The sequence below is a fragment of the Geospiza fortis genome, unplaced genomic scaffold, assembly GCF_000277835.1.
Source record: "Geospiza fortis unplaced genomic scaffold, GeoFor_1.0 scaffold16, whole genome shotgun sequence".
NCBI classification, from domain to species: domain Eukaryota; kingdom Metazoa; phylum Chordata; class Aves; order Passeriformes; family Thraupidae; genus Geospiza; species Geospiza fortis.
In genome coordinates, this window is record NW_005054302.1 from 2,278,684 (window position 1) to 2,302,010 (window position 23,327).

At 35.5% G+C, this 23,327-nt stretch overlaps 1 protein-coding gene across 1 annotated transcript in view; it reads right to left on the minus strand.

The window, feature by feature from the left end:
* Positions 1 to 23,327, minus strand: part of TNFRSF19 (TNF receptor superfamily member 19) — a 57,494-nt gene that overhangs the window by 14,632 nt on the left and 19,535 nt on the right. Inside the window, exons 4-5 of the mRNA XM_005417682.3 lie at positions 21,155 to 21,333; positions 18,406 to 18,491 (exon numbers count right to left, since the gene is read on the minus strand). Coding sequence (XP_005417739.2) covers positions 18,406 to 18,491; positions 21,155 to 21,297 — 229 coding nt within the window. The 5' untranslated portion in view covers positions 21,298 to 21,333. The remainder of the gene's footprint in view (positions 1 to 18,405; positions 18,492 to 21,154; positions 21,334 to 23,327) is intronic.

Below are 23,327 nucleotides of genomic sequence, written 5' to 3' on the forward strand. Positions count from 1 at the left end.
GGTATTACCATGGTGATCTAAATTGAGCCACTGTAGGGGCACAAAAGTAACATTGTTTCATACACAAAACTTCCAACTTTAAGAATTGTCTAGCATGTGAATATAAAAGTCCATGAGAGTAACAGCTCAGACCACTGCTACCCTCAAATAACAAAAACCTGAGTAAGAAAAAAAAAATCAGAGGAAGTGGGAGGAAATCTGTGTCACCACTGATGTACACATTCTACCCCCCAACACAAGTGGTTATCAATAAAGACAGATCTCTCCTCCATAAACTGGAAACACCCAGCATGATCTGATGGCACCAAGTCTGTGTTGCTGTTAATGACTGTGGTGGTGTCAACAATTTCCTTTCTGACTTTCGCTTCTAGAAGCCAACTTTACATAGCTGACAGTTGAGGGTCGGCAAAACCTATTTTCTTGAAAATGCAACTTCTTTTTCAGGTGTTTTCATATGTTTATGTCCCATAAAGCTTATGTCAGAACATATGAGATTGCTTGATACAGCAGAAAATCTATTTTCTTACATCACCTCTAACTTGTAATTTTAAACACATTCTTTGCCAGATATGTTCTGTGAAATAGAACACGCTATTTTAGGCTATTCTCTTGTTCAAATCCAACTCTAGAATTTATCCATCTCACACAGGCTATGAAAGCTGTTTCATCTTTTCAACAAAAAATGAAAGCAGAAAGTATTTTTTGTATTTTTGTTCTCTGTATTCTGTATGTGCAATCTTACTTAATCTTTAGGACTATCCAGTTAGAGAATGAAATATCCCTGCGCAGAATTTGAGTCAGTTTGGTCTGTTTATGACAGTTTCTGCTCTATTCAGTCTCTGTACACACTCTTGCTCTCAGTCCTAAAACACTTCCACAAGACACGGCCCACATAAGCAGAGGAGGAATTTGCATTGCTGAAAAGCAAATCATGTTCATGGGGGCAACTACTGCCATCACCCTTTTGCTAAGGAAGGAGAGGGGAGCCATGAACCCTCAGAATCTACCTACATATTCACCAGTTAAATGACAATGGCACACATGTAAACAGAGGAGTAGGCACTTAGCCCATAGAGAATAACCCACTTTCATTAACCAAAACTGTAATTGAACATTGTGAATCCCATGCATAGAGGTTACAGATCTGTTCCAAAAGGTTCAAACAAGCCCTTAAAGCTGCTATGTGATGAGGTTGGATTGGTGCATAGATTGGTTTTCAGCAGATTGAAATATGAGAGTGTGCAAAGCTCTGTCCTGTGCCCATGACTGAGGGCTGGCAGAGCAGCTAAGCCTTCCCCTAGGCAGGGAACATATGTGCTCTTCCATACACATCTATGTATTTATTTGTACAAATCCCAGTAAAGCAAGAAATTACACGTAAATCAGTCATAAAAGAGTATTTGTCTCTGATTCAACAAGAAGTAATTTCTAACACTTCACTTTCTATTCCAAATACTTCCCTCCTTATCCTGGTTCCGCTGTGGTAACATCCAGGGAGTAAAGCTAAAAATTTCATAATGATTGCAAGACTGTGTCCTAAGTTTGTTGACACAAATTTCCATAAACATCACTATGCAATAAGTATTGCATATATCTATGCAATACATTTTCAAGAACTATGGCTTTTGTCCTTGCTTAAAAAATTCTTTATAAAGGTAACAGTACTCAGCTATGTCACTTCTGTTTGCAAGCTGCTCTGTCATCAGAATAGCAGAGTATACTGTGATATAATTAATTCATAAAGTTTCTAAAGCTTTAGAAAATAGTGATTATATATTAAAAAACAAATATATCAATAAGTGATACATTAAGAAAAACTACTCTATTTGAATATCAAATTAGGTGCAGGAATAATTTCCTTATTATGGTCAAAAAGGAGCTTCTTGAATTGGCCAAATAACTTATCTAGTCCAGACATCTAGATGTTCCAGCAGCTACCAGAAAATTCAATAAAGTTTTAGTACCTTTACCTTGTTGCCTCCTGGCCTAAAATTAAAATCTGAAATAACTGGGAAAGGAAAACAAAATCCTGATAGTTAGAAACAACTTCATTCTTCAAACTCTCTGTAATGGACCAACATTTTTTGCTATCAAATATGAAAAATATAAATACCAAGGAAATTCTTCCAAGTATTAGAAATCCCATGCAGAAAGAGCCTAGTTATTAGATATGAATAATAAAAAATCAGTACTCAAAGAGATCTGGAAATACATAAGTATGTGCATGTGTGTTCAACACTGGACTATTTATAACATTTATATTTTAAAAGGTTATTTCCAAACTGAGACAATATATGAGAAATAAAAAAAAAGAAGATCCACAACTTTCAGATTGCAGATAATTCAGGGTAATCTAAAAGTCATTACACATAAAATATTGATGCCATTGTATTTTGGTATCCATTTTGAAAAGTGACAAAGGGACAAGGCTTAAGTACGCAAAAGTTAAGCTGTAAAATCTGTAATTTTAAAATACAAACCTATCTGGGAAGCTAGAGGCCTGTATTAGGTCACATACTTCCTATACAGTATGAAGAAAAGGTTAAATACAGAATAGAATCTGAAATATCTGTCATATGAGTAACACAGTTCCTTACGTCACCATGCTCAGCCTATAGATACAGAAACCTGGAGAAGGATAATGTACTTTGCTCTTCCCATAAATTACTCAGAGGCAGAGAGCTGCCTCCACTTCTCCTAAAACTCTATGGAGAACAAAAATCTATGATCTTATTTTAAAATTAAATTGAGAGACAAATCACAAGCATGACTTATAATGCCTTTCAGATGCAGTTCTTGAAAGAGGAGGTAAATGATGGGGTTTCTGCCTTCTGAGAAAGCTTAAGAGCTCTTTGCCAAGACATATGAAATGGAGACTCTTCTACCACCTTCATGGAGATTGTTTTAGCCACCAGGCTAGAAGCTGAGCTAGATAAAAGCTGATTTCTCCTCTTCAGTTGGATTGTAAAGCTTTGGCAGAAGTAGTAATGGCCCCTCTTTGCATAGCCGATAGTCACACGATATGTAGACCGGAACAAAATTAAATAAACTAGACTTAGGCTTGCTCAGCAATTACATTTTTCCTGCTTACAATTCTGTCTAAATATCACAAAGTTACTTTAAAATCTCCACACAAGGCACATGTTGGGGAGAGAAATAAGGGAAAACTAGGAAAACAAAAAGTATGCTTATGCACTAGGGAAAAAAAAAGTATGTTTATGTAATTAAGACAGTTTCACAATGCGCTCCACTGAGCTGAATTACAATTCTGAATTAAGGTTAAGAATTGCATAACCAATGCTACTCGTATTTTTTAAGTTTTTACCTTTGCAATCCCAAGATCTTTTAAAACCACTTTTTTGGGGGTTAAGTAACAAAATACATGGGATTATATATAAATTTTGAAAATTCTGTAACACAGAGGTTAACACCTTTAGAAGTTGGCCATGCATCCCCAGCTTGTTGTATTACTGCAGAAATCATAAATGCTGTAATTTACTGCAAAGAAATTACCTACAGTGCATCAGTGTGCATGCATATGCAAACTGTATTAAAATAAAAAAGCTGTAGCTTTGACATCAAAAATAACAATAGCACTTATTAATTCACCACTAAGAGCTGTGGGGATCAGAAAGTCAAGTTACACAGAACAAAAGGCTGCTATATACCAGATCCCTGCTTTATTATATTACTTAATCTGAAACATAACACCTCCCCTCTTTAACAGTAGGAATTAGCCACAGAATATGGAAGACATTCTGAATGGTTATCTTTGAAAAGTCAAGCTTTGCAAACGAGATTCATCTGACCAAAGCAAAGATCTGCTTTGGAAGGAATCACCTATCACCTGAACTTTCTCTACAGGGGATGGGGAGGGCTGGGGGGGTATGTGGGTAGGAGAAATTAGGGTTAATTAGTCTGATTTGTTTAAACACCACCCTTGATCTCACCATATAGAGAGAACTTCAGATCACCAGCTCACAGATGTAGCCATGACACATATTCACAGTCAAGAAGGTGGCATCCTACTCTGGTTTTGTCAAGAAACAATGAAGGGCTTTGAGGGCCTTTGACTTCCTCTGTTTCAGTTTGTTAACAGATGTTAAACATTTTACACCACTTCCACTGAAAAGATAAAAGTCAGTCACAACTGCAAAATCTGTAACAACTTCTTTACAGTGGCAGAACCCCAGAAAACTCCAGCAGTATTTAATACTCACATTCTGCATGGAATTTAAAATAGTGTGAGCAAGTGACACTTACAGAATTACAGGTTTTGCCTATCCTGTGCTTTAAGTGAACAAAGGCCCTGTGGGAAATAATATACAACAATGTAAATACAATCTGTATTAGAGTAACTATGTATGAGGGAATTTCATGGTTGCAGGCCTCAATTCTGGCATATTCTAACTTTAGCAAGTTCTCTTAGAATATGGGCTTTGGTTTGTAAGAGACATTTTATCAAAAAGTAAGAAAAATATTTTTCTAAATGTTTTATTTGTGTTTTTGCTTATATAGCAGAAGTGAAAAAAATCTACGCTATGAAAAGTAATTTTCCTCCTTAAAATTAATTAATTAAAAAAAGAGCAAGATCAGGTTTTAGGGAGTCAAACACAAATATTCAATATTGAATTGCAGTTTTCATCTAATCTGATATTGGCATCTAGGTGAAATTCATAACTATAGAAGTCTGAAGGTCTGAAGACAAAGCCAGAGCTAGATACCATAGGCTCTCTTTCTAAAACAAAGCCAGAAACAGAATCTCCTGAGAAGTAATTATTCTGAAAAGGCTTGAAAGACTGCTTAGTGTTAGTCACTGAAGTTTACCTTATCTGGCTTGCCTGAACTCGAGGCACCTCATTCTCACCCCTGATTGGGAGTTTGGGCTGGCAACTTCAGTGCTAAGCATTAAATTTTAGATGCCCAAATTAGAGTGCATTAACTCAATCTTAAATTTCCACATGCAGACAGGGTAACTATAAATCCCATTCAGTAATATGCACATAGAATCATACCACTGGACTAAAATGAAACTTCACTAAAACTGGTGGACACCACCCTTTAGTTAAAAAAGCTCTAAGAGCTCATGTTTTTAGGAAATAATCATGGACTATACCTCAAAGGCACATATCACTGCCCAAAATAACATATGAGATTATTCTATGATCATTTTTAAAGAGGAGTTTGGCAGTACACTGCTTTAGCACAAGAGAACCAGTAAGAGTGAGAATGTGTGAGGTCTATCACCCAAAAAAATTAAAGGTGAGCAAAGTAGAGGACAATAATTGAAGGATACAAGTGATCTGTAAGAACATTAGGCCCTTCTTCTATAAGGCTGCTCCCAGCTCATGAGGTGTTGGTTTATAATGAATCATTACTGCTAAGGTCCTCAGCACACAACTCTTGTTATAAGGCTACTGCATTTTATCCTACTTCCAATACATTCCAGTCCTCCAGGTAATTCCAGTCCTCTGGTGTGGTATTTCAGTGTTCTTTTGATTGACAACGATTTTCTTAATAGAGAGTTGGCAGTATGGAAAGTTTGAGCCTAGATGGATTTGGTGTTTACTTCTGTATTTTCTTAAAACCAAAAAAATTAGGTGGAACACAGCCAAAGAACTTTGTAGCTGAGCAACTTAGAATCACTGGAGGCTTAGAAGTTGAGACAGACCTTTAAGATCATTGAGTCATATAGTACCTACCAGCAGCAAGTAGAATAAAAACCCCAACACACTACTGTGCACTTGTTTAGCAGTATTTTATATTCACATGTCAGTCACAGCTTGGCCTGTGTACCCAAAGTCAGAGGACTCAGCATGGATTTATACCAGAGGTACCAAAACTCAGTGCTTCTGAAGTGGTGCTAATGCAACCATTCCCTGTGTGATTAAGAGAGATACATTTGAACCAGTATTTTCAGTCTGAATGCAGCTTAAAAGCATGTTATTAAATTAATATATTTAAAACAGTCTAATGCTTCTGTAATTAGAAATTGTCTAAAAAATACTGAAAAGCTGAAACCAGTACTTATTTTTTTCAGATTGCCCCTAAAAACAATAAAGCAAAAGTTTATTGAAAAAACCCCAAAAAATGTTCTGCAGCTTTACTGCAATGCATGCAATCCTGGAATAATTTTGAATAACCTAATGGCCGAGTTAAATAAGAGCCTTGCAAATCCACTCCATACAGAAAATAGATAATTGTTTATAGCTACTGCAAGCCTGGGCTGAAGGGCTACCCACACTAGTAAGTGCACATAAGGCAAAAACCATAGGAAATAGTACTTGTTCACTACAGGTCACAGATTAGCCCCTTCTCTGTAACTCAGGAATTTCAAGCTCACTTTAATCTAGTGTAATTGAGCTAACCAGCTCCTACATTAAAAAGTAATGATTAAGTTAAATTTCTTGCAGACTTTCTGTACCTAAAACAAACATGCAGTATGCCTCTGGCAAAGAAGGATACTAATTATAGGATTGACTCATAAGATGAAAGGTTGCACAAGTTACTACTAGAAACTGAAGTATGGTAAGCTGCTTTGAAAAAACACATTGAAATTCTCATAGTCTGCAGTTGAGAATTTAATGTTCTAACTGTACTTAACAGTGTCAAGAAACAAAACTAAATATGCTTGCAAACTGCTTGTTCACATTTTAGATGAACAAGCTAGAAGTGAATACAGTGATTTCTTCATCATTCTGTAATAAGGATTTTTAAAATGTAATAAAGAAGTGAGCTCTACAGTGAGTTTTTATTACATGAAAGCATGTGAAATTAACTATTTTTTGGTCATTCTTAGCTTTTGTTACATAAAACATGGTCTAACAATATGAATTCGAGGATTCATTGCTTGACTTCACTCTTAATGCAACAATTAATTCACCAATTTAAAAGGGATCACAAAAGAAACACATCTCCAAGGCTTTAAACATCTCTGGGAAAGGATATGCAAGTTCAAAAGTAGTTTTTATTTCCAGCTGCAGCTTTCTCTGGGATTAGCAGATAGAGTTGCCAGCTGTGAGTCAGAACAAAGATAGAAAATATGCCCTATGTGTTGTCATGAACTGATCAGATACAACCTTCTGAAGGACAGATGGGTACTGCTTATGTGAACTCCTATTATCAGCTGCATGAGCTTGGGATGTGAATTCATGAAATAATTGAAATTTGATTCAATTTATTTTAAAAATCACATGTTGACATTTCTACTTTCATTTCAAGATATACACTTTCCATCATATTCTAACAAGAAACAAGGAATGTATTTTCCAAGAACACAGTGGAATACTGTGTTCTCTCCAAAATACATCAACACAAGCTTTAGTAGATAAAAATGGATTACATATAATTAGTGCAATTCTCATGCTGAAACTAGACAGCCAAGGCCACTCTGAGCACTTCAGCTTGGTCAAACTTCACATCAACTTCATCTACTTTAAATTTTACTGGATTATGACCACATATATTTTATATATTATATTTCCAGAGATTATGAACAAGTAGAGTTAAAAAAAGACATTTCTATTCCTAATTTATTCTATGATTTCCATGTGTATTATGGAGCCATTTACATTATATTTTCTCACTCTGAAATAATTTAATATTTCTATTGCTAACACTTTACTAAGTAAGGACTGCTAATACTAATCTAGATTTTATATTAGATAGATGGTTTTCTTAAAGTTTCAAACTTTAATATTCAAATTTTTCTGTTCCTTCCCCCCAGTCATAATAAATTAATGGTTTCAGGAGGTTCAGAAATTATAATTTGTTTTCCATTATTTTCTTTCCTGTACATTTTCTGCCACCAACAAATGTGGTAGGAGTTTATGCCACAACCTTCTCATCTCAGTAAGTGCACTAATGTAGCTCCCTCTTCACCATTCATTTGTTTTTGTAAAATCTGAAAATTCTTTGTCTGAGATCTGTTACTCTGTCAGCACAGACAAATTGGTCATCATGGTCAAAAGGATTAAAAAGGGATAAATGACAACAATATAGATACACTGTGTTCACCTAGGAAAGCAAACTGAAAAAAACCACAATTCTGTTCTTAACATATATCTTAAAAAGTTTACAATAACACTTACATTTACAATTCTGAAGTTATTTTTAGCAGACAAAAATGACAACTGTCATACCTATGGGACACTGGCAATATTCATCACGCTTAAATGCATAATAGTCGAAAGCAATGGAAGGCAAATTCCCTCTTCTCAGAAATCTGGCCTTCCACAGCAAGGGAGGAAAAAGCAGTTTCCAAAGAAATAAAAAGAATAAAAACTGTCAGGAAGGAAAATTCTTGTATAGATCCAGAGATTAGTGTGATGCAGGCATTAAAGAAATGATCCGTGTCCTCAATAATAACCACCAAGCGCTGGGATAGGTGTTCAGTCAACAAAGCCAACCCAGTTCTTAACTCAGAACTTAAAAGAGAGCAATGTAGGATGACAGGAAATGTTTGGCTGTGAGCAATAAAGCCTTTTGTAACTGCAGCAGTATCTGTGAGAGACAATCAGCACAAGTGTGGGACACAAGCTCATCTAATTCTAGAAAAGAAAACCTTATGGCTGCATCCCACTTGTGCTACATCCCAAGCCTGCACAAAGTAACAGCAGGAAAGGACTAGGAAAGAACTAGGCTTTTCCATTTTGGTAGTTTTCCTCTGTTGCACAAACTACAGCATTCCTTCATATATAAAAACTCTTCAGTATGGAAATTTTTGTCTATATTTTGATCCAGAAGAACGTGTCACAATCTATCTCACACAGCTCTAATTATGGAAACCTGTGTGAAATCAATCTAACAAACCATGTTTTGTGTAAAGAAAAACCACATATTATAATTACCACATGTAGTTAAAGGAAAGGTTCAACCATTTGCTGGGAAACTGACACACAGAAAAGGGGGATTCAAAGCAAGTTCTCTAAAGCCTACAGAAATACTACCAAGACACATGCATTAAAATCCAAATTTTGTTTGGCTTTGTATTTCTACTGCAAATTCTGTTACTGAACCATATCCTGGTCTTGCACACTCCACAGAAATATTTATTTTTATATCAAGGATATTTTGTCTTTTTACACAGAAAATATTTGCATTTCAGAAGTGTAAATGCAATTACAATGAGGGAAAGACAAGAAGACAATACATTTCTGAATTAAAAGGGGCTAAACCCACACCAGTTAACACAGCAGAATGTCTTCTAGTGATTCTTTTGTGCAGATTCATTCCCTGATGTAGAGGATTATTCATTATACTGCATGAAGCAATGCATCAAACCTTTGCAGAGCCTTTACAGTGTCATATTCAGCTTTTTAAGTTTCCATTGGATATTATCAACAGACCTCCCTTATGACTTGCTGGTCAGTCTCAATGCATCTAATAATACAAAGGTAGTAACAACCAAAACAGAGGACTGCCCATTATTTGAGATTAAAGAGCAGAATAATTGAAAGAGAAAGTCTGACCCAATCACCTGTACTTTATACACATAAAGCATGAAGAAGGGAATAGAGTTGATTAGTCAGATAATAATTTAAATGGAAATTCACTATTTTATAGCCTGAATTGTACTTCAAAAACACAACTCAAATTCTTAACTTCCTGAACAATTTCTACTCCAAAAAAGAACAGTCTTACTAGTACACTTTCATCAGGATATCCAAACAGGAAACAGAGCAGATATGTTTTCCCCCTCATTTTGAAAAGCCGTGAGTAGTAAATTAGATTCTATTATTTAATCATGACTGGGTTGCAGTCAGAACGTGAAAATTATAAACACTGTAATTATCTCAACAAGCAATCTTAGAGCCTGTTGAACTGTATTGAGCTGTATTGCAACTTGCTATGTTGAGAAGGCATGAAACCAGGATCTCAAACAGGCCCAGGCCTTGCAGTGCCAAGCAGGCATCACCTGGGCTGCATCCTCAGTGCTGGGAACACACCTGGGACAGAAACACACTGGTGATGTAAGAACAGGCAGCCAACACACATGGTAAGGGAAGAATTCTGCACTCAAAGAAGGCACCAAGAAAAGGACAGCCAGACATTATCCCAACCTGCTCTGCTGCAGAGTAACAGCAGGCAGCCAACACGCATGGTAAGGGAAGAATTCTGCATTCAAAGAAGGCACCAAGAAAAGGACACCCAGACATTATCCCAACCTGCTCTGCTGAGTTTGCCATCAGAAGGCACCACAGAACAGATTGTTCAGAGATGAGCAACAGAGCAATTAGTTCGTAGATCCTGATGGCTTCAGTGGCAGCACATGTAACTGGTCAGTGCTGCAAAAGCCTTTGGATGACCACTGAAGGGTACAGAGAAATTTGGAAGTGCCTCCTTAAATTCCAATTCCATTACCTCTTGGATCAGCTGTGATAGAGAAAGGGGTCTGTATTGTCCAGTTATACACCTGTTTAGAGCATCCTGCTCACTCCATGCATATGTACTTCCTTCCAGGGCAGTCAGGGCAAAGCAGGTAAATCAAACCTTTTGGCCTAAACTAAAGCTGCAATGTATCCAAGCCTCCTGGACCCAGAAATTGTGGAATACTCCTGGAGACCAAATGAATTGTTGTAGGTCCCTTGGGTTTTTAAATGTTTGCACAGTTAGGTAGCTGTCAAGCCGGGCAGTGGGTGATGGAATTTTGGAGTCAGAATCCTGGGTCTATTTGAATATTTATGCCTTACATACCTCTAGATGCTTGACAGGGCTAATGTTACCCATAGTGAGATACCCCTAAAGCATTTGCTACTAGCCTAGTTCTTTCAGTTTGTAGCTTGAACTGGGCTACTTGAAACATACTTAATGAAATAAAATTTCACTGTGCAAAGAAATCTAAGTTAGACTTTAGGTAGCAGGCATAAATTAAGGACCCTGCTTATTGTCATTGTAAGAGCTTCAAAGAAGAAAAGAAGATAAATTTCAAACATTCATTACTTGAGGTTACTGTAGACTTTCATAAGAGAACAGCCATGCTATACTGTAGCACGTAGTACTACTGTTCTACAGAAGTACTCAGTATGTGAATCAATTCATTGGAAGAGCCTTCACACCTACACTTTTGCAGAATTAAGCTGTAATAGATGTGATTAGAAATCTTTCTGATAAAACAAATTTTCCACGGTAAAAGAAATTAACGGAATGGTAGAAAACATTTAAGGATAGTGCAAAAAAGTGGGCAGAAGTTCAACACTTTAAACTGATTGGATGCCCTGAGAACTTCAGCTTCCAAATCTTGATTCCTGGGTAAATCCTTGGTAAATTCCTTGGTGAAGTGTCTGGCTTACTTAACAGAAATTCTGTTAGGTTTGGGAGTTGCAGCTCCTTGCAATGTCATTTCAATTCATAAGCTAAATTTTCTTCTATGGAAAACTTGTGGTGTTTTTTGGTTTGTTTACGCTTGGTTTTATTTTTTCATTTCCTTTTTTTTAAGAGGTGTAGACTGGATAGCAGATAGAAACGAGGGAAATACTTCTGACTATTTCTGTCCACTAACCATAATACATATGTAGTGTTAACAAGCTACATAATGAAGTGTTTCCAAACATATAGGCACAGAAATGAGAGGTACATGCAAGGAAAGTTGATGAGAGTAAGCTGGGAAAGTTTTAGAACATGATTAAACTGCATTGTATTTGAATTTCCTCTCCATTAAGTAACGCTTCAGAACTATTTAAACTCATTTTAGTGGTAATACCTCTGTTATTAAAATAAAGAAAAATCTCCCCTCTCTTTTTTACAACTTTTTTTAGAAGAGGATCCCAACATATAAAGTAAATTCAGAACAGTAAGAAAAGGAGCCGTTTGACTCTAAGTTATACATGAACCCTAAAGGATCAGAACCAACTCAATTACCAAGGACAATGAATTAAAAACATTTAGGTTTCCTAAGTTAACTCTCTTTATGACGAGTGAAAGAAATGAAATTGTAATAAAACTCTTTAAGACATGAATAGCAATTCTCATCTCTCTTAAACACCTCATGGAATTTGTTTCAGACTTCCTGAAGGTAAGTTACTCTATCATCAGGTCACATATGGAAAATATCAGACTGACTTACTACATTTTTACAAAAGTCTAAATTTCAGTTTTGAAAGAATGGGAAGGCAATGTCTCTGTAATAAAACAGTAATGATATTTATAAGCTAATGATGCAATTATCTGTACTTAAATTAGCTGTCACTGCTTATGAATGTTGTGAAAGGTTTATGCAATATTCCAGCTGCTTTCTATCACAGTGTTCAAAATGGCAAAGAGGCCTATGAGAGATGCTGTTAGGTAATCTCAAATCAGAACAAATACTGAAATAAGGAGGGGATATATGTCGGAACAGAACCAAATAATTAGGAATAATTTCACTTGCTATATACTTTCAGATGCCATTTGCCTCATGCACTTAAGTAGCCTTCCTTGAAAGGCTGCTTTGCATTAGTAATACAAAGTTTACTGTACAAAGCAACCAAATAAAATTACAGAAAAACTCAATTGATGGAAAAACATTATCTGGAGCCTGACAGCTTTAAAATCACATAATTCTGTAAACAGAAAGAAGAAAGTGACACAAATAAATTAAAAATCCACTATATAAACAGTGGAACTAATGTGGAATTGAATGTCATCCAAAAGTTACTCTCAAGTTATAAACTTGTACTTATGTTTAATGAAATAATATAAAAAGTTTCAGCAAAGCTGAGACAGTGGGATTTTTCTGTTTTACCACTAGTGAAATTATTTTACAGAATAGACACGTAGCCAGCAAGCTTCCAACTCCCCCCTTACAAAACAGGGTAAGTCCTAACCCTGCAGACTGCAATTTCTAGCTTCTCAGCTTCTTTGTTCTGATGTTTAGTCCTTGCATACCCCCAATTACTGGAAGAATATCCATGTGGGACTACTACACCCAATACCCATTACACTCACAGGAAAGTTTGCAAAGTCACAGATCCTAATCTTGTTAATGTAAATAAGTAGATCTATGTGAAATCTTACTTTTCCTACACCATCTACTTTTAACACCAGGAAGAAGGAAATAACACCAGATTTTGTCCCCTAAACAGTACTTTCCATTACTGAAACAACATATCTTGTAGATTTGAAGAGTGACACTCAGCTCCAACTCACTTATATTTACTTCCCAGATAAAACAATACTGTAAACCTACAGAAAGTAACTAATAAAAAATCTACACAAGAAAAGGGAACTTTTTTTGTAAAGGGAACTTTGTGATCAACCTTAGTTAAGGCAGTCAAAATGTCATAGGAGTTCCTTAAAGGAACAAAATTTAAAGCAGGTACGATATGGATGCCTCAAGAAAATGTTTTCACATTTAATGATCTTCTTCATGTATTTTGGCTCAACAAGCCATAGTCTCTACTTTTATTCCACACCTTAGTAAAAAAATGTTTCTTTTCTAGCTTGAGACATTCTTTATAATTGAAATCAATCTGGTTCATGGCAAAGTAGCAATTTTAGACCTGACTGCCAATTTATTTCAAATGCACATGATGTTACAATCAAACTGCAGATATGTCCACTGCTGTGACTTACTCAACAAAACATTTCTGCTTCATTGAAGCAAAGAATGTGTTTATTTCTTGGAACATGTAGAGGCTAGTTTCCCAAGCTCCACACGGAATGGTATCCCTCCCCCATCCTGTCCACCCCAGATTCCCATGCTCCTTGATCTGTGCCGTGAAGACAAGCAGAAATAGTCATGGAGAAGGAAGAATGAATTTGGCTGGAAATTTCCTGTGCAATTTTTCATGATGTAAAAAATTAGTAATTTTATAAATGTAACAGTGTGGTCACTAGAGGAAAAAAAAGCACAAGTCTGTTCTTTTGGGGGCTGACTGGCTGTAAAATACTCTCTTGTGCCTAGGTGTTAATTTTCTCATTTCCTTGACTCTCTCAATTTATTCCAAATTAAACTGTTTGTACAGCCAAATTCTACACTGAATTTGCACATAAAATGGGAACATCACTGATTTTAGATTGATACAGAAAGAACATTAATGTGGAAGTTCTAGGAACTGTTTTTGTAATACATCTCGAAAAAGGTCCATGCCACAGGCTCTTCTGCTTAGTAGAAAGCCTGTCCAGAAACTAAAGGATTCTTGTGACTCTGGGGTTTTTCTGCATTTTGAGTTGAACAATACAAAAGGAACCAGTTTTAAGAATATCTGACATAATAATTCGCTTGCTTCAATTTTAATCTGCCATCTTCTTATGAGTGAAAGAAGGTCAGTACGATTTCTAATGGTGGTTGGTTTTTTTTGTTTGTTTGTTTGTTTATTTGCGAAGACAGACTAGCTGAAAACATAATGGTTGTTCCAAGAAAGCAATGGTATCTTCAGAAAATCTGCTCATTACCTGAACCATTCCCACATCTCTCCTTAACTTGTGCCACCACAAGTGTTTTGAGGTCAATGAGCTCATTAGATTTAAAAATAACCTTTAGAAGGGGAGTTATTTTAATTCTGTTCTGTCACAGATAGATTCACAGTCCAACTTACTGAGCAGTTTCAGTAACAGTTTAAGCATAACCGTGGGGAAAGCACAACAGTGGCCTGAGCAGACAGGAGAGTGAACTCTGCAAATCTAAATTGGTACTGAGAAAAAAGAATACTTGAACCATATCAACGTTACTGTTTCAACGTTTCGGACAGTCTATATTACCTTCTATTTCAGAATTTACATCTATGATAAATTCTAATTCCACTCTAATTCCCAGTTAAAGAATTCATATTCTGTCATTCAGAAATGACAGAATTTTTTTTGAGAAAAAAAAAGTCTTCAGGTGAGAAAAATGTCTTCAGTTTACAAAGCGAGCATAAATCACAATTTTAAAGACATGCTTTCATTTCTAATGTTTAGATGCTGACCAAATACATAAAATTGGTCTGTACAGTTTATTTACCTGAACTAAGTAAATTAAAATATAACTATATAATTGTGTATTTAATTGGCTGACATTTTAAAAATACACATAAGTCATTGTGTCCCCCTTTAAAGTTTGCACAAAGGTGATAGCAATTCTCCTGGCCTCTAATACTCTCTTTACTTGTTCATTATAGAATCCTTTCAACTTTGCCTCCAGCAATTCACAAACTCATTTTTTCATGAGTAAATATTTAAGCCAGATCTGTTTTAAAATGTCTACAGAAAGGAGATAAAAGCAAGTATTTAGATTTATAGCTAACTGGGTAATAATCAACTGCTACTAGAAAGAATTTGATCCATGTCTCAGCTTTAACATGAGCCTGTAGTCCAGGTAGGGGGCTGTGAGCCTTTGTGCCCTTATGGTAATGTTCTTAAGCAAACAAAAGATTGCCACACACCTTGGAGGACAATTAATTCATTGAAACAGGACATTTAAACTTTTCCTTTTCATCTGTAACATAAGAGCTAGCTGCACTAATATTTGACTTTCAGTTTCACAGTGGAAAGAGAGAAGGATAAGAAAGCCAGAGAATTAGAACTTAGTTCTCTGATTATTGAGAGCTTGTCCCACACACTTAATGGTCTGTCTCCACTTAGCTTCAGGTAATGCAGTCTTAACTATCAAAATATATCCATTATTGAAATAGACCACTAACATTTTCAGCATTACATGTAAAATGTTCTACACATTATTTATGTAGCCTTACAGAATCATGTTTTTTACTTTTCCCCTATATGATGCTAAGTAAAACTCCAAAGTACTTCAGTTCATTTAGGGGCTGTTGTAGGAAAAACTTCCTAGGTTGCTTGAGGAAGGCATATACACTTCCCAAAACTGAGGCAGCTGCTGTTAGAATCTGAAGAATCAACACAAAAGCTTTCTGAAAATGACAGCAACATATGGCAACTGTACTTCATGTAGGATTTCTGTTACTTCGGATTTTAACGGGTGGTTACTATGCAAATAACAAACATTTTAATGATTTCAAACCTTTTATTATTGCTTCTCTAAAAGCTAGAAATACTTGCCAATTCTCACAACTTTGCTGTTACCACTTCTGTCATTTAGCCAAAGGTGGTGTGCCAGCCATGAGAGTAGGGAATGAAAATGTCTCTAATCTGGATTTACCACTGCAGTTTGTGCCAGAGAAAATGCTCTTTTCCATAGGGTTGCCTGTTGTCCATTTAAAGTGAGTAATAGCTTCCTAATGGTTCAATTTAGGATTCAAGCTCAGGCTCAATTACAAAAGCCAAATCACTATAAACTAAACAATCTGAGTTATTTCAGAAGACTTGGCAACTGTTCTTTCATCACCTTTTCAAAATATTAACTTGTGACTTTGAAAAATATTAAATACACAAGTCACTAACTACAGTCAAAGCTGAATGATAAGGGAGATAATTTCCTCTTTCCTGTCTTTGATTATGCTAGAGATCAGAATTAATGTTTGAAGAGCGCACTTTCTTAGAAGGGAACAAACAAGAAAAGAAAAAACCACATAAAATGAATTTATGAATTAGAGATCCTCCATTAGAATAACATTGTTCCACTTTACATTTCACTTTCTCTTTTTTTTTTTTAGATAAAAAAAGATTAAAAACAGATGAAGGGGATGATACTGAATTTGTCCAGTTGAAGGAATTAAAATACATACATATATGAAATGGTCTGTCTATACTCCGTCTAGAAATAACTTCTGCAACTCATTGAATTTGAGTGATTTACATCAGTAAGTCGAGATCAGCATTTTTTCCCCTTTTTATTTTCCCTTTTCTTTTTTTTTTTTCAGATAAAAAAAGATTAAAAACAGATGAAGGGGATGATACTGAATTTGTCCAGTTGAAGGAATTAAAATACATACATATATGAAATGGTCTGTCTATACTCTGTCTAGAAATAACTTCTGCAACTCATTGAATTTGAGTGATTTACATCAGTAAGTCGAGATCAGCATTTCATTCTTGGCATCAAACCCGACAGTGTTTGATATTAAGAACATTCTAAAAACAGATGAAGGGGATGATACTGAATTTGTCCAGTTGAAGGAATTAAAATACATACATATATGAAATGGTCTGTCTATACTCTGTCTAGAAATAACTTCTGCAACTCATTGAATTTGAGTGATTTACATCAGTAAGTCGAGATCAGCATTTCATTCTTGGCATCAAACCCGACAGTGTTTGATATTAAGAACATTCTTTCTAAACACACTAAGATATTGTCTAGACTACAAAAATAGTTGAGCATTTTTGAATTTACTTTCTAGGCTTGTGTTATACATGGGCATGAGTTACTGCTGCAAACATTAGAACTTATTTGACTTATTCTCTGATTTACAGGCTTTGAGTGTTGCAGTCCTTAAAACTTTTCATAGATTTAGAAAATGTTTGAAAATCTGCTTTTAGAAGTTTATTACCCAAAAGGCACTAAAACTAGGATGGAAAAAATAGAAGAAAGTTTGGTTTATTTGAAAAAAGACTATTTAAGCAATATATGAAATGCTGAAGAAGAAGAATTATTTCATTGAAGTTAATGCAATATAAAACTGTTGAAAAGTATGGGTTTCATGCAAAACAGTATACTCTTGGTTCTATTTTAATTTTACACAATTAAAAAAAAAAGAAAGGATATTTATAGGACACTGTGTGTATTTATTAAAGCAGCATAAAATATTTCAGGACCCTGACAATTTATTCTTTCTATAAACAAATGTTCCAATTTGAACTAGGGGAAAAAAATTCCTAAAACATAACTTCACTGTTACAGAAACAAACGAGTAACCCCAAGATTTTCCACATAATTATTTTGAATCACATGTATTTTTTTATTTTATAAAGTAGACAGCAATAAACACAAAAAGAATAGTTCACTCTTCATTGAATTAAAAACATGATGCAACACAGACCACCAACAGTCTTGGAAGAAGTGGTAACAAGGCTTCTGCTACAGAATAAAGAGGTTCTCTCCTTTTGAAGAGATTCTAATTTTCTCATTGGCAAAAACCAAATAGACAAACCAATTACTTCCTTTTAACAGTATACAGAATATAAAGTTATTATCTATATTGTTCTCTCTCACTGTAACCGTAGTATCAAAGTAATTTTTAAACATATCAACAAATACCTTTTTGGGGGTCAGGAAAGCATACTACCCTACCTGATAGTTGTCAGAGGGTCTAGGAAGATTGCTTTTCTTTTGGCATTAACACAGAAATTAAAAAAGACAAGATCAGAAGTGGAATCAAGACTCCCTGACTATGTGGTGTGACAGGAATGTTTATCAGCATGGGACTGGCTATTTGTGGGAACTTCTCAATGATAGTATTGGGCCTGCTGAAATGTATGAACAAAATCATTTACTAACAAGAAGATTAGTTTTATAAAGAGTTTGTAACTGTGACTGATTTTTTTTTTGCCAGGCTTTAAGTTAAAAGAGAAAACAGCAAAACCAGCACTTACAGTGAGGCTCATAGGGAGGAGGAGGATCACCACAAGGAACACATTCCATGTCTTGAAAGCCTCCAAGCTTAGTCTTCCTATAAAATCTAGAAGATAGAAGAATGTGAAAAAATAGTTAATCGAAACCAGTTATTATTCCTCACAAAATAATTCAGGTGTTTTAACAAAATCTTCTATAATTGCAAGTTTTGTCAATCAGTGTCTCAATGTAAACAATCAGGAAACAGAAGAAAATAAAAGTAAACAAAAGTACAGTAGCTATTAATTAATAGGACAAGACAGATTGAAAACAAATTGAGGAAAACATCTAGATCTGTTAATCCAAATGCATGGTCACTATCATCTTATATTCACAGAAGAAATAAACAGTTCTGGAGATTTCGGACAGAAATCAATATCCCATTTTCCACACAGATCACAACATATATTAATGACACGCATTAAGAACTTACCTTATGCAAGCTTAGTTACATGTCTAAAAACTAAAAGTTAAGTGATTGATCTATATATTACAAGGTAATTATCACCTCTAAAAATATATAACAGGCTGGATATCAGTGACATTTTATTTAAAGACCCTTCAAGAACTTTATTACTGAGCTAATGTTTGAAGATCATACTGACTACAGTGACTGGCAAAACCCTACATTCCCAATCAGGGAACAAGAGCAGAATCAAAGAAAAGGCAGAACTTTATAATGCTGTATTTCAAATTTTTATGCATGACATCCTCTAGAGAACTTACCTATAGCTCCTAATCAAATAGGTCTGTCTGTCTTTCAACCATTCATTAGTACTAAGACAGAATCAGCAGCAGTGGCCTATTCAAGATGAGTACATGACCATTTTCATGTAGTGGTAGTGGCGCATTAAATAAAAGGTGCCAACTCTACTGATGTTATATTCCTAACACTGCAAATGCCATTGAAGTATGAAGCTTTTATCAGGTAATGCAAACAGCTTTCCAACTCCTCAAGAAACTCCCACTTTATCAATGTGAACAGAAACAGATCCATTGGCTGCAAGACTGAAGGGGTCACTGTGATCATTTACTCTGAACAAAATGTGTTAATATTTGTTCCTAGCTGACATGCTCACTGTAGTATTTTGAAGCTGAACAATAGAGAATGGCATGTTGGAAACCCATGCAAAACAGAAATAAATAAGACTGCTGAGAGGTAAACATCAGTTAAACTATTTGGTTAACCTAGCTGTACCCTCCATTTGTTTGAGCAGCATCTAAACTGAAGGACAGGTATGAGTGGTGGTGTGTTTTGAACTTCTGTTGCTCAAAACATCCAGGCCAGGGGTCCCATGACTACCCTCACCATGGCCATGACTCCCTCCCTCCTTCCTCCAGTTTCCAGCTTTGCTGCCAGAAAACTCAGGTTGTGGAAGCAGCTCTCATTTTAAAACATACTCAACACAATTATCTAGGAGGCATTCTTGACTGGAATACTGAGAAGCATTCCCATGTCCTCCAGTTGAGCTTTACCTTTGATTCATGTCCTAATGTGGCTTCTCTTTTAATCCTTTCTCATATTCCAAAATTCAGCTTATATTGTTTACAGAAGAAGAAAATCTTCTCCCTGCTGACAACCAAGTAAGCCCTACAATAAGTATATATTAATACGCTATAAGAGCATAAATCAATGTACCATGTGGCTGCAAGTACTATCAAAAGTGGTTGTGAGTAACATCTATAATGCCTGGGGCTGCACCTTCTTGCACAGTGACTTAAGCTAAGATTAGCTACCAAACCTGTACTAAGTGCTTTTAAATGAAGAGATTTCACCTCTAACTTGAGAAAGAGTAATGGCAGAAGCTTCAACAGTGTTCAAGTATTTGATAGTTGGTGTTAAAAAAAAATAAGATATATACACATAAAATAAAACAGCTGAAATATAGATACTAAACAAATGTATGAACTTTTAAGCATGTCTGAAATATATACTCTGAAAATACAAAGCCTGTTACAGTTGCAAATCAGTTCTCATACACTACTCCTATCAGCTACATTACCAGTTCAAAAAAGCAACAAAAATGTCTTTTTACAAATTTATGGCAGGTGTTTATAATATCAGACCTTGGCAACAATAGAAGGAATAGCCTTTTTGAGATCTTAAGATTTAATAGTACAAACAGAGAAAATTAGTAACAGAGTTTTGGGATGACAGGACAACAAATGAAGCACAGCTCTTGATTTATAACAGCAGTTTCAGCAAACAATTCTTTCAGATTAATTTATGATTTTCAGCTAGGATCATGCTTTATGAATTTTGAAGAAAAGAAAGGTGAAAGAAATTTCAGACAGTAAACCACAGCCACTGCTTTTGACCTAAGAATCTATGTGCAAGAGAATTATTAGGCATTGACCTAAGGAGGGGAAAAAATGCAAGCAAATAATGTGATAACTTTTGAAGAAGATAGCAGTGTATGTTTTCAAATGTTTAAATGTTTATAACAATGAACTAAATCACCAGTAACACTGTTTGAGGTATTTTGCTCAGGTGCTGTACAGACAATACTCTCACAGACCAAGTAGGTAATTATCAAACCATTTTGGAGATAAAAATTCCTGCAATTCAAAAATTATGTGCTCAGATAATACAGTAAGGCCAAGATTAGAACATAGGACCTTCATACATACACAAAGGGTACCAACATTTATCCAGAAAACATGAACAAGCAATTTTAATGTAAATCGGGTTAGAATTTGTTCAAGTCTCATCTTCAGAAATGGTCTTACCCTGGTAAACAGTCCCCACATAGTGCATTGCTGGTGGCAGAACAGTTGGCCTTCTGAAACCTGTTAACCAAAGCACAGTCCAGACAAGGCTTGCACTTCTGAAAGCCCCAGTCTTCCTTGAATCTGTTTGGCCTGCATGTCATGCACTGTGCATCCTCCCCGTATCCAAAGCCTCATTCCTGCAGGGATTAACAAGCAACAGCAAGCTATTCAGTCACTGAAAGCGTGAACAAGAGGAGAATGCTGGGATAAAATGAAGACCTGGTGTAATTATTACTGAGAGTAGGTCTTTCTCGAGACAAAAGCCAGCCTTTCAGCAAGTTCAAATGTGTCTTCCACTGCTAATAATCTCCCTTACTTCTATAAGTAATACTTAGTCATCCACTTTATTCATGAAACCACTGTGTATCTGAATGATAAAGGGCTTCGAGGACTCCCACAGTTTCATTATTACTAGCTTATGGTAGAATTATTGAGCTGTCTGTTTTTTAATTAGGTCAGTCATGTGAAAGAGAAGAAACTGGGACAAGTGAAGTATGAAGGCACTTACTCAGTTACAAAAACAGCAAAGAAGCACTTTGATATTAAGGTTCATAGCTAAGGTGAACAAAGTTAATTGCCAAAGAGAGTGCACTGATCTTCAAAAGCTTAGGACTTCTGTTACCAAATAAACCAGAGCTGGTTAATGACCATCAGCTAGGCAGAAAATGTTGCTTAGCCACTAAGAATCTCAAAAACTCAGTCTGTTACAGCTCTCACAGTTCTCAAACTGTCAGAAAAGTTTAATAGATCTGTAGATCACAGGGGGCACAATATGTTACTATACAAGTAATACCGTTATGGTTGGTTATTTCTGCCAAATTTAGCAGTTTAAAGGCATTCTTTCCATTCATTTGCCAAAGGGCACCTAATACAATGGACAAGCTGCAAACATAAACACCAAGCCATATGTAAAATTTTGGGGACTGAATCCTATGAACTGGTTACCAAGAACTATCAAACAACTTCTTAGCAATTATCAAGTTACTAGGAGCTGCTATTCCCTCTTATCATACAAATATCCTATCAATTTTGCTTGGTACTTTGAAGTTTGATTTCATGCATTAGTGATACACCACAAAACTGCAAGGGCAACACAACAAATTGCCAGAAAGAACTAATTAGGAAAGGTACAATATGGAGACCTTGCTCTCCTATGTGTTTTCAGTGGAAGAATAGAGCATCTTCCCAGTGGGAAAGCTGCAGGAAATGTTGAACTAGGATAACTTCAGAGGAGGTTTCCACCAGTTTGATGCATATAAACATGCATGTGTTTGATGCATATAAAAAACATTTTCCGAAGTCACCAACCTAACCAAATCTGCTGCAAAAAAAACCTTTTAAACTTTAGAAACACTCTCAGATTCTCCAAGATCCAACACACTTGGACTCTCCAAGGCTTTGTGCTGAGAAAGCATCTATGGGAGGAGCTTTGTGATCAAACTGGCCAATAGGCCTCTAAGCTGAAATGATAAAGTGACAATAAACAACTTCAGATGCATTTTACAGGACACTCTAAGAATTTTTAATTTTCCTTTATGTTAAGAATAAACTTTACTCTCCTCTGAAGAACAGCCCTGAAGTATGCAGAAAATGAACAATTTATGAAAGCAACTACAAAGAGACAGTAAAAATAGATCCACAAACTTAGTAAAAAATTTTTAGTTTTTGTTTTGCTTTCTTTTAGCTGAAATGTAGTTTATTACTAGTGAGTATTTTTCAGATCAAGGAGCAGACAGGCAAATCATTGCAGTTAGTATCAAAACCAAACAACATCCTACAGTTTCATGCACTGTACAGCATGGTCCTCCTGTGATATACTGGGACCATATTAAAGCTGGTAGGCAAAAAGTTTTAAAAATATAAAAACATTTACTTTCTTTTTTTACTTACCTCAGATATAGACCATTTTATACAATTTTATTTCAAATTGACACGTTTCTACTAGGAATCAATGCCAAAGCCAGTTTTAGCTGTATGTTCCTGTGCTAATTTTTACACTCCATTTCATTTATGTACTTGTAAGACTGTATACAAAACTACATGATTACCACCAGGGACTGGAACCAGACAAACTTGTGTTAGATTTTGCTCTCCTTAAGTCTAAATAAACTTTTTCATTGAATATCATTAA